Source organism: Dufourea novaeangliae, unplaced genomic scaffold (genome assembly GCF_001272555.1).
Source record: "Dufourea novaeangliae isolate 0120121106 unplaced genomic scaffold, ASM127255v1 scaffold124, whole genome shotgun sequence".
In the NCBI taxonomy this organism is placed as follows: domain Eukaryota; kingdom Metazoa; phylum Arthropoda; class Insecta; order Hymenoptera; family Halictidae; genus Dufourea; species Dufourea novaeangliae.
The window spans coordinates 4509473-4521564 of record NW_015374010.1 but is presented as its reverse complement, the minus strand read 5'-3'; the positions used below and the strand labels follow the sequence as shown (position 1 = coordinate 4521564).

Genomic DNA, 12092 nt, shown 5'->3' with positions numbered 1-12092 from the left:
TATATAACGAAATACCTGATTAATTGCTTTGGTTCTTAATAATAACAATAGTAATCAAAATAAATAAGTAACGAAATTAAATAATGAAATGTTTAAGAATTGTAAATTAGGTATTAGTTCATATCTTAGGGTTAATATTTGCTTCGCGTTACATAATTTTCTTTAGACACGATACAAATGAGGTTATAGGGGGTGAACATTTCGAGTCGAAGGGTTCGATATGTTAATGCGTTGATCTTATATAATTTTTTCATCTTAATCATCAGACTTTTTTTCTCAGTGAACCACTGTATGTTTAACTATATGGACCAGAACCAAAAAAATAACTTTCATCAAATAAATGTTAATATTCAATATTCATATTCAAAATAAAGTCCGTCTACGTTATTACATGTAATTTTAGTCCCTTTCACCTTTACCTTCAATGAAATCAGTAACACAATAAACTATCTTTAATTCCCCAAATTTCGAATGTCCATACAGAATTCAAACACCAGTGTGTTACTCGAATATAATCCATCGTAATAGTTCAATCATCTCTAAACTGTTCAGTGCAAGTTTTCCTTGTTCGCATTCAGATGATCACAAACGTGCTAATTACATTAATCGACTAACAGTAATGTCGACAATAAAATTTCTCTGTAACACTCCCATCACAACTTATAATGACAAGATCAATATCTGTCCGCTCTAATCTTATCATTCGATTAATAAATTAATCGAGGCATAAACTAATGCAGTAAAAGAGCACCGAATTCCTTGGTTCATTAAGCCTACATTACTGCCATACTCCACTCACCTAGACATGTCTCGAACTTAATGGACTCGCGTTCAGCGACGCGTGAAACGCGAAAAATCGTATCGCGTGGCGGGGAGCGACTTGTATCATAGCGACAGCATTAAAGTCAGGGGAAACGGGTTTACGGAGGCAGCCGGGGATTAATGATGATCGTCGTGGACTCGATTGTACGGCGAGCTCACTTAAAGAGGATTCAACCGAGCAAGTGAATCCCATTAGTCGAAATTACAATTACGGCTGTTTGCCTTGTTATTAGCGAAATCGGTGCTTAATTAAGAGACACAAAATCAATTAGGAAGTTAACGACGATAAAGTATTAATTTCACACGAGTCGCGTGTCGTTTTTAAGAATTTTAATCTTGGGTGTACGGATCGTTGAAGCTGGCGGTTGGGTCACTCGTGACCTATAACAATATATCGAATTATGTTGGATGATATTCGTTTCGTCGTTATATAAATACATTGATGACTATGTTCATGGTTATGCAGTAAAATTTTTTTTTTATTTCTATTTAGTGAAAATACTGGTAGGTTGATCGTTGAACATTCAAACAGGGAGTACAGTGGTATGATATAATATTTGGGAACGATTTTATGGTTTAAAAAGAGTTGAACGGTCGAAAATTTATATCTTCTTAGGCCATGGCAATATTAATTTTTAAGAAAAATTAGGTAACGCATCGTCGAGAAATATGTGAGATTGGTGAAGCGAAATTACTTTTTTTCGTTTGACCTTTCTTATTCGGAACGGCAGTCTTGAGTGCACCGATCGAAAATATAGGTCATCCCATGAGTTATGCGGCTTCTCCGAGAGTTGAATTCAAAGAAATATAATTCAACGTGACCATCATTTATCTGCTTGGTGTATATAATACTTTAAACGGATATATTTCATCGACAATTCACCAGTATGGAACAAATATTTCAGTTACTACAAACGTTTGAACCAGACGTGACGAATGAAAATAGTTGGTATATTATGACATATGAGTTTAACAATGAAATTAAAACAACCGCAGCAGCGCAAAAAATCATATAAAAAAAATATCATATCGCATAAAAATCGTCTACTTGTTACCTAACGCTTACTATAACACTTCCATGCTATTTTGATTAAAACGATCTTCAAACATTGAACATCTATAACAAAACATTACGCAATTTTTATATAACTATTAAAGCTACTACCACTTACCCAGTACGATATTCAATAATATATAAATTACACAACAATATTGAATTAATATTACAAATACTCGAAGCAAACACCGTTACCCTTAACTTTTTTCTCCCATACACTTCAGTCGTTCCCGACAAAAAAAAAAACCTTCAAATTCCCCGAACCTCGATCTTTCACTGATTTTATATTCGAAGCATCGCCGCTCGCTGGAGCATCGCGTTAAACATTCAAGCGTATTTATTGGGTAGCGATGTTTCATCGTCGTGACTTGTTTTTCTTTCTTTCATCGCATACGTATGAAGATTTTACGAGTACGCGTCCTGCGGGACGGTAAAAATCGCCGGCGAACGAATTAGCGTAGGTCCCGTCCCTGCGTCGAAACGTGAACGTCGCTCGTTAAATTGGCCGAATGTGACGAGAGGGAGCCGGAGAAAAGAAAAGACCGGTGGTGGGTTCGGCAGCGAGCGACGAACGCAAAACGAATACGACAGGAAACGAAAGAGAAGACGAAGAAAGTGGATGGTACATTGGGCGGCGAGAGGATCCGCAAGAAGGATCGAACGAAATCCAAGAAGATTACGCGGATGTCGTTGGTTATGTAACACGCGAATTTACGAAGGCGGCCACGGAGCATGCCGCGATAAAAAGGACAATTCTTGAACCGTCGCGAAAAGATATCTCCCTATCTGAAATAAGAAAATTAGACCGACTTCGTTGAACGAAATTGTCGCGGACACATCATCCGGCTAGGCGTGGAATACCGACTGCCTTGGAGGAGAAATTGTTCGTAATTAGACTGCGGTTCGTTATGTGGATAGTACCTTGAATACGAGCATGTTTATTGAATCAGTGGAATATTTAACATTTTAATTTTGAGGTATTATGGCGATTACTTGGAGTTCTATTCATTAATCCTTGTGTTCTCCTCACTTGTACTTCACACTTGTATTTTGTTAGAATAAAATTGTTTTAGTTTTGGGAAACGATTTGTCCTTGAAAAATTGGAAAATACACAGAAGGTGGACATGAAATTTAAATAGCAGGGTTGGTGGATATTTAGGTGAACGTAGACTTTTTTGATTAGTTCGTGAAAATTGGGGTCCATGAAGAAAAACCAAAAATTTTTCAAATGGAAAAGCACATTAATTTCTGTTAAACAATGAGTTTTTAATGGGCGTGCACGTTGTAGGTGCATCAAATGTGTAATTTATTTATTATTGGACTCCGGATATTTATGCAGATTCAGATTTTGAAGGATATTTTATCGAATTGTAAATATTTCAGAGATTTCTTTTCTTTATTTAAGGTTTCGTTAGGTCGAAAGGAAAGTTTTTATGCTCATCTTTCAAAAATCTTTTACTGTGCAGTCTATTACTAATCAATTCTAACAATTACGTAGGTGCACTACCTATTCTTAAAATGCATTGTTCTGTAATTCGATAATTTACAATGACAGTAATTGACAATACCGTCTTTGGTGTAACATTAAAAGTTAAAAATTATTTCCACCGAGCTACTAAAGAGTTAAATTTTTTAAAAATGGTCGGAAATAAATATTTTTTACTCCGGATTACATTGAAAATAATGTTAATAATTGGTGATAAGTCATTAGTGCACGAAAACATTTTTTTAGACTGCAATTTGGGCGAGAGTATTCAATTCAAAGGTTATCGGCAGGAGCTATCGTAATGAGTACATGTGAAAATTAAATAGCTCATGAAACTCATTATATCGGGTGTGTAAAGTAGACATCTTCTGAAAGTGAGAATACTTGTGTCTGTATTTGATGAGTTTGGTAGCAGAAATGTTCTAATGCGTCAAGTGGAGTTGCTTTAAAATAGTCCACTTAAGATATCTTCAGTTTTTGATTGACAAAATTGTGCGATAAATTTCTTCGTCACTTTCGATTGGAAAGTGTTCGAAATAGAATTTTGAAACATATTGTTTACAGTAATATTTAGAAGCGCATTATCAACGTAGCGCGAGAGATCTTTTTCATTGACGATCCGAAACATTCGTGCAAAGGTCATATTTCTGCTCGGCTGAATTAAGGAAGTGTAATCTCGCGCATATTTGCAGCAGTGATGTCAGTAAATCTGTTTCGCCGCGAGGTCGTTGGAAATTATCGTGTTATCAGCTAGCTTCAAGAATTCGCGGTGGAAACTAGAAAAAGAATCGATCGACATTCGATGATCTAGCGACGATCGATTGTCATAAGACACGATGTTGGTTATAAACTGTGAATATCCGTGTGAAAATTTGTTCGAAAATACTCTGCAAATTTAATTAAAATAAAAATAGAATTTATTTAATCAAACAGAAGCAAAAGTTCCGCTAAATCTTCAGTACCTAAGTATTTCATTTTGTTCAGTTTTGTTATAAATGCAGTATGGCGTATGTGAATCTGTAATTAGTGAAAAAAGTTACAGTGCAGCATATTGTAATTTTTTTTAAATTAATAAACGCTTCGATTGACAGAATCAATTATTCTTTCACGTCATTCTCTGTTCTATAAAAATGAGCACTTGCATAAGTATCCGCAATCTATTAATAACAAACGATAATGACCAGTTAACATTCTCCGATGCAACTCGATGTTATTACAATACAGTATTATCTACTGAAAGCATTATACAAATAAGATATAATTGGAGCTTTAATAGAAATCTAGTGCTTGCTACCTATACGAAAACGATTTAAACGTTAACCATTAATGTTCCTGTTATTTTAATTTTCTATGTTCAATTTTTCAGTTGATTCCAAGGAATCAGTTTTTAAGAAACTTATACATATTCCACTTAATTTCTTGCAGAGCTTATTGTATCGTTAATTACTAATGTCCTTGCAGAAAATGCAGCGAACGCAATGAAAATATTTTTGTTCCTGAAATAATATTATTCCTACGAAGCAAGTCATATTTCAAATTTTGCGATACTGTGATATATGTAGATTACGGATCTTTATGTAAAATCGGATACAGCTAAGTTATTCCATAACAGCAAGTAGCTAAACAAAAAATAATTTTCTCTGTTAAGATATTTCGAGGAATACAAAGTACAGTGAAGGTCTTATTAAACTAAATTAAATTAAATACACAAAATCCGTAGTCTACGTATAAACTAATTAATTAAAATCTTATTGAATCTGATGCACTTTGCTCCGCAGCAAACATAAGTAAGATACAATTTGTACTAATATAAATATTTCGATATGATGAAATGAAACATTCAGTAGGTAAATCCATAGAAAAATAAAAAATTATTCTAAGGTATAGTCAAACACGAACGACGAGTTAATTCGTCTTCCTCAATTACCAGGTTAATCGCGTTCGTATTGACCCGAGTCGGTTAAAAAGATTATCCTTCGGTTGGACAGTGCTTTCATTCAATAATTTGGTGGGAAAAAATCGACCCGCTCCGTGGATCGTAGATCGTGGCCAGAATGTCCGCGGAATGGACCGGCCAGAATGGAATCACAGAGAAACAGAACAGCGGCGCGTCATTTCGAGACGATAACGAGCTGGCTATCTCCCCGCGTTTCCTGTCAGTGCGTGCAATCCCGAAACGTAAAAAGGATAAAACGTGAAAACGAGGGCAAGACAATGACTTTCTGCGAACGCGATGACGCATCGGTCCAGTCGAGCCAATCTGTGTGTCGTACTCGCCGGACGTCGAATAGGGGCTAGATCAGAGAGACGGAGGTAGCTAGCCATGATGAATACAGAAGCTATTATGAATACAGAAAGAGTCTGTTATTAGGAGTGTTGATGAAATTGCAGGTGAATTGATGATGGAATCACAAACACTCAAATAATATTTCAACAAGTACACTTTGCTTAGAATATTAAGGAATTCGGAATTTTTATAAAATCAAGCTCTATGAATAAAGAAAGGCTCATGGTCTGAGGAGAATTGATGGAATTGTTGGTGAATGGGATGATGGAATCACAATAACTGAAACAACACTTCCACAACTACACTTTGCTTAAACATTAGGAAATTTTGAATTCTTATAAAATCGGACTCTATGAATAGAAAAAAACTTTGTTGTCAGGAGAGTTGAAAAAATGTTTGGTAAATAGATGATGGAATCACAAACACTCAAACAATACCTCGGAACAACACTTTTCATACAACATAACGAAATTCAGAGTATCTACTTGTTAAATCGGACACTGCGAAATAACTTCGGCTGTCGTTTACAAGATGAACAGTATTTATCAATATCAAAATATGAAAATTTGTTTTCAACAAATTTGAGAGAAATTGATGGGCTCATTAAAATTTATAAACGTTACAACAATACAGTACTAATCGCATTACTTATTAATAAATTATAAAAACGGGATAACAAATCAATTTAGTATTATGCATCGAATTTATTGAAATAATCACTTTTAATTGCTATATGTTTCAAATTTCCTAGTGCTTATTCTATAAATTAATAATGATACGTTACACATAAATTCGTAACAGAATTGTGCGGAAAAGGTAGAACCTCCAAATTTCACGGGTTAAGGATGAGCCATGGTCTGTCCTAGAGGACGCATAGGCGTGATAACTTATCGGTCGTTAATGCAACCTAAGATGTATTATGGAGTAAGAAGATCCGTTTGAAAACAGCTTTAATGTCTGTACCCATGCATTTGATACATACGCTTAGACGTGCTCTTTAGTATCAACGTGAATACTTAATATGTACATTCTTCTGATTAAACATGGAGAAGTGTCAAATAGAAATTCTCCTTCGTTGAATAGAAATCAAAGTTTTCTATTCAATGTTGAACACAAAATAATTATTCTAAGTTAAAAAGTAATATTTTACGGTATATTAGTTTGCATTTTAACGTTTAACAGTGTTCAATTGAAAAAAGATAATTTGTATTAAAAAGATACATATATTTAAAAATTAAATATCCATTGTTGAGAATAATATAATTAAAAGTAATCCGTTTAATTATATTCTTAATAAATACACTTTATATAATTATTTTAGAATAATAATGGAAATTTTTTAAAAATATTTTTAATTTTTCGTTGACTAAACATTAATTAAGTGGTACTACACTCTGTAATCTTATTAGGAATTTATTGTCGAGAGTAAATATTATAGGTGTTTGAAAGTTTTCTCTTCTGTCTAAACTCGGATGGCAACTTTACGTCAGTCGATGTCGGTAAAACAGTGTATAGATCCTTTCAATAAGCTTCACACGAGATCTAGATCTCAGTCGATATATTCTGTGCACGTTTTTATACCGATTACTGATTAAGTAGATATTCATTCGTACAAAATTAGTACATATGTACTTTATAAGTGTAAAAATGTAAAGTATGAATATTTTATAACGAAAAATTATTAGGATAACATACATTTTGTCATTTCATTGCGACTACATGCAAAGAAATTGTAATTTGTTTTTTTTTCTTCATTTCAGCAATACAATCACACATGGTCGAATAATCCTCAGTCTGTGGTACCACTTGGACGTGGTGACATCGGAAAACCAAACACTACCGACGACGAAGACCTTCCACCACGATGGAAACCTTTCCTATCCCACGACGAAGGTAATTACGGCATTAAAGATGCACAATTCGTAAGCAGACAAATTAAATTGTGCAAAATAAGTTGCAAATATATTGGTAGTGGAAATGATTAATCTCCTCTGGATCTCATCTAATGTAATTGATAACATAATTCATTCACAGAATACTATGACTGTTACTATGCTTAGAATTATACAAAAATTCTACTCAAACTGTTTGATAAAAAATGTTATTGAAAATTAGATAAAAGATCAGTTTTGGAATTTGTAAAAGGTTGTCTTTATTTTTTCTTTCCACAAATTGTTCTGTCGGGTCGAGAACCACGTATGAAAAAAATGAAATGAATCTTAAATTTTGTTCTTTAATTAGAAAATTCACAAGTTCGTTAATAATTTTTTAATTTAAATAAATAAATTACTTCGAAAGAAATTTGAAAAAGAAAAATGGAGATCACTTGTGATTTAGCTCAATAATCTTAACTGATGATCAATTGATCTTAAGTAGTATTTACAAAGGTTTCAAGCATTGCAGATTTTATTATATTTCCTTTTTGTGAATTCATAGATTCCGAAGAAGATAGGCGGAACGGAGATCCTTACGCTGACCACCGAAACTCTGACGCCGGTTACAATAGACATCACGATAGCTCTTCATTATTTGGTAATTCAAATATTGAGCAGTATACTTACACATTCTTTCTGAAAATATATACTGTGTACTAACAACAACAATTCGACTTACAAATGAAATACGAAATAGTAAGAAGGATATTGTAGATGTGTATAATGGGTGAGGTTCAGGTGAACTTTGTAATTTGTTATTAAACCCCCAGACAAACAAACAGCAGAGTTTAAATTAAGCTCTGGATAATTTTCTTTGTTAAACATTTTTCATATTTCATGAAAGAAATTTGATTTTGGGAACGATCGAAAGGATTAGCGTATTATTAATTGAAATATACACACGGAAAATTTATATTGACCGGTACAAATAGCACATAGGCGGGAAAATCAAACGATTTATTCGGGTTTTCGTTATACACATGGGTCGCCGCAGTATTTATGGTATCAGTCATTAATATATTGTCAAGGAAATACGTTTATCTCCTTTTTGCTGTAATAGCCTCACCGCAATATCGCGAGATTTACGGATCCGACTTCAGCTTGCTAATTAATGAGATCATTTATCTTTTGCCTTTACAGTGTTGTGTAATAGTTTCCTATTAATCGATAGCACCGCCAGTTATGCGCGCGCGCAAGTTTATGATATTTCATAAAATTTAATGGGCTAATAGAAAATTTTAATCCAAGGGGATAGAAAATTTACGTAGTTGCAACTTTTGCGGTGATACCGTCGAGGAAAGACCACAGAACCAATACTCGAATCACTCTCCCACAATAACAATATTACAAAGTCAAGATAAAAAATTGTATAATCTGTTCGTCACTCGAGTGCAGCAGACTTTTTGTATTGTCCTCTAGTAGACAATTGTGCCGTTTCTTTTAAAGAGTGGAGTAAATCCAACTTTGAAAAAAAAACATAAGTTGAAATTAGTTTTAGCTACAGATGGATATCTTCTTTTTATATTTGTAATAGTAAAATTTATACAGTACAATATTCTTATTAAATAGACAAAAGAACTTTACTAACTCTCCAAGAGATTGAACATGTAATGCATAAGTCAGTTTGGGAAAATTATCTGAACGTGTAAACAGAACTCTACTGTTGCATGAACATCTGCAGAATGCTTGAGAACGTTCACTCAAAAAATAAAAAAAAAAAAACGAAAACCCAACCGCAATTTTGTTCCCTTTAATTTTCGTTGAATTTTGGCACGTAGAATGGACCCCCTAAATGTCCTGACACCCGTTATCGAACACCCTGTACAATAGGACCTAATAAATTACCTCTATTAGTCTCCCGTTTCGTAGTTCATTCGCTCGATGCGACAGTTAATTTTTCCTCTTTGCCAAGGTGAGGATGATCAAGGACCCTACAATGAGGGCCAAGGCTCCTTGGATCCTTACAATCAAAGAACCGGCGATCCTCACGGAAGATCACGAGGTTATGATGATACTTACGGTAGAGGGGCCGGAGTCGGGCGAGACGGCTCTAGAGATCCTTATGGCTACGGCGAAAATCCTAGTTCCGGGGATGGTTACGGCCGTGCTGATCCTTACGGGCGTGGATCGACTGGTTACAACACAGGACACTCGCAAGGTCAAGGAGGATACGGGGCAGCCAGAAGTTCGGAGAACGAACGTGGATCGACTGGTTACAACACAGGACACTCCCAAGGTCAAGGAGGATACGGGGCGGCTGGAAGCTCGGAGAACTATCCGAGCAGTTATTCAGCCGTACCGATTCCAGGACGAACACCCCCGCGGAATTGCACCGGTTCGGCTTGCTGCGTTCCGAAATGTTTCGCGGAGAAAGGATCCAGAGTGAGTATTCATTAACATTTAAATTTTAGACTGCTATTTTTTCACTGAAAAAGTGGTCCTTTTGGTTAAATATTTATGTATATAAAGGGGTAGCAAAAATGTTGCAGGTCCCTGGAATAGGACACTCGTGAGGCGATTTGGAACAAGTTTTTCCTTAGCGAAAATGTTATCCGAGGCTTTGTTAATGGTACATTAACGAAAAACCCCGACCGATCGGAGTGTTAGCTTGCTGTTCGACTTTCCGCGGTAATGTTGGCTACGCGCTGTGATTGGTAGACAACGTCACCGCTGGAACATTGCCAGCAGACTCACGCTCTGATTGGTTAGGGTTTTTCGTTAATATTTCGTTAACAAATCCTCGGATAACATTTTTGCTAAGGAGAGACTTGTTCCGAATCGCCTCACGAGTGTCCCATTTCAGGGACCTGCAACATTTTTGTTACAACCTGTAAATCTGCACCCCAGAGCCAGAATGTATTAAGTCCAATTTTCTTACGAAAAATTTACGTAAAAATTATTTCGTTCTAAGTCCTTTTTATCATTTTTAATATAATGGATTGTATTAGACCATTTTGCTGTATCTTTAGTAAAAAAAATTTATGAAAAGGAATGATATTGTACAGGATGTCTCAGGTCAGGTAGTACAACCGGGTAACTGGTGATTAAATAAGAACAAATAAGTCGGAAAAATAGAATAAATTTTTTTCGTTTGAGGTTTTGTTCTCGAGGAAATTGCATTTGAACATTCATGTGAAACGCGTGTATTTGTGCTTGCTATAAGTAGAAACGGCCTGCAACGAACAGACGCGTTAGCCGAATTACATTCTACTAACCGTGTATTCAGCAAGTTTTCAAGTTCGATTATTTCGAAAGCGAAACCACAAACGAAAAAATGTATGCTTTTTCTTCGATTTATTTTTTCTTACAGAATCATTATATAATTATCTCCTGCTCGGTTATACGGCCCGAACCGAGACATCTCATATTTATTTGTGCAGGATTGTTGAAAATACAGGAAACAAGGGAAAACCAGAAACTGAATAAACACTAAATGAAAAATAATCCTCTATTTATCAATAAGAAATTATAAATAAATTATTTCCAGAATTATTGAAATAAATTCCGATTAAATAAAAGGTTTTGTTGTTATTATATCCAAAATTGAAATCTCAATTTCATTTGTTATTTATTACACAGTATTTGAATCAAAATTTACCGAGAAATAGCGTCTGGTACTGCGTCTGACTATTATTAAGTACTTCTACTTGTACTAAGCATTGATCATAGTACAGTATTAACTGTGCTCCATCTATCTCACTGTCTCCCCACTATCAGTTTATATGAAATTACTACAAAAACGAACAAGGTAACGCTGCTCCAGTGACAATACCTATAAACGTTAACTTAAACATCCAGTAATAGGCAGATATTCGAACCAGCTAGCGTCTACTGGCACGCGTAGAAGACAAAATTTTTTATATTAATTTCAGTGGAATAAAAGTCCATATTTAACGTATCCCTTCATCGAGTTAATAAATGTACTTGTTCAAACTTTACGATATGGAATAATTAATCCAACTCTGATGTTTGTCCACAGGGATCACCAGGTGTAATGGGGCCACAGGGTCCCAAGGGTCAAAGAGGATTTCCGGGCACAGAAGGTCTCCTGGGTCCGAAAGGAGAGAAAGGTGATCCTGGCCCACAGGGGTCGCGCGGGTCGAAAGGTGATAGAGTACGTACCGTCGTGCACGCGTTAAAACAATCGACATGATTTGCTGCTCGCAATCGCTCTAATTGCATCGTTCATCCCATAGGGAAAAATGGGCATGCCTGGATTCCCTGGTATAAACGGTGTTCCTGGAGTGCAAGGTCCACCTGGAGCATCTGGTCTTTCTGGTCGAGACGGTTGCAACGGAACGGACGTACGTAAATTGTTTTGAAATATTCAGTCGAGTCATAAATATCTTCCGCTGTTCATTTCCAAACTTCTTCCTCTCGTAAATAATTTTGCATTTCACATTAATGTGTAAAGCCTTTTGCATTATTATCGATGAACCGGTTTCATGTATCGTCAGTTATGTAACATGGATTCTTTTGAAAAAATTTATTTTCTTTACTCGCGA

The 12092-nt window shown here is 35.3% G+C and overlaps 1 protein-coding gene across 1 annotated transcript in view; it reads left to right on the top strand.

Annotated features, from left to right (window-relative positions):
* The window catches only part of LOC107188482 (collagen alpha-1(IV) chain), a 29483-nt gene that overhangs the window by 4584 nt on the left and 12807 nt on the right, over window positions 1–12092 (top strand). The window contains 5 exon segments of the mRNA XM_015576774.1: window positions 7414–7546; window positions 8090–8185; window positions 9500–9969; window positions 11567–11701; window positions 11784–11891. Of these exon segments, the coding sequence (XP_015432260.1) occupies window positions 7414–7546; window positions 8090–8185; window positions 9500–9969; window positions 11567–11701; window positions 11784–11891 (942 nt within the window).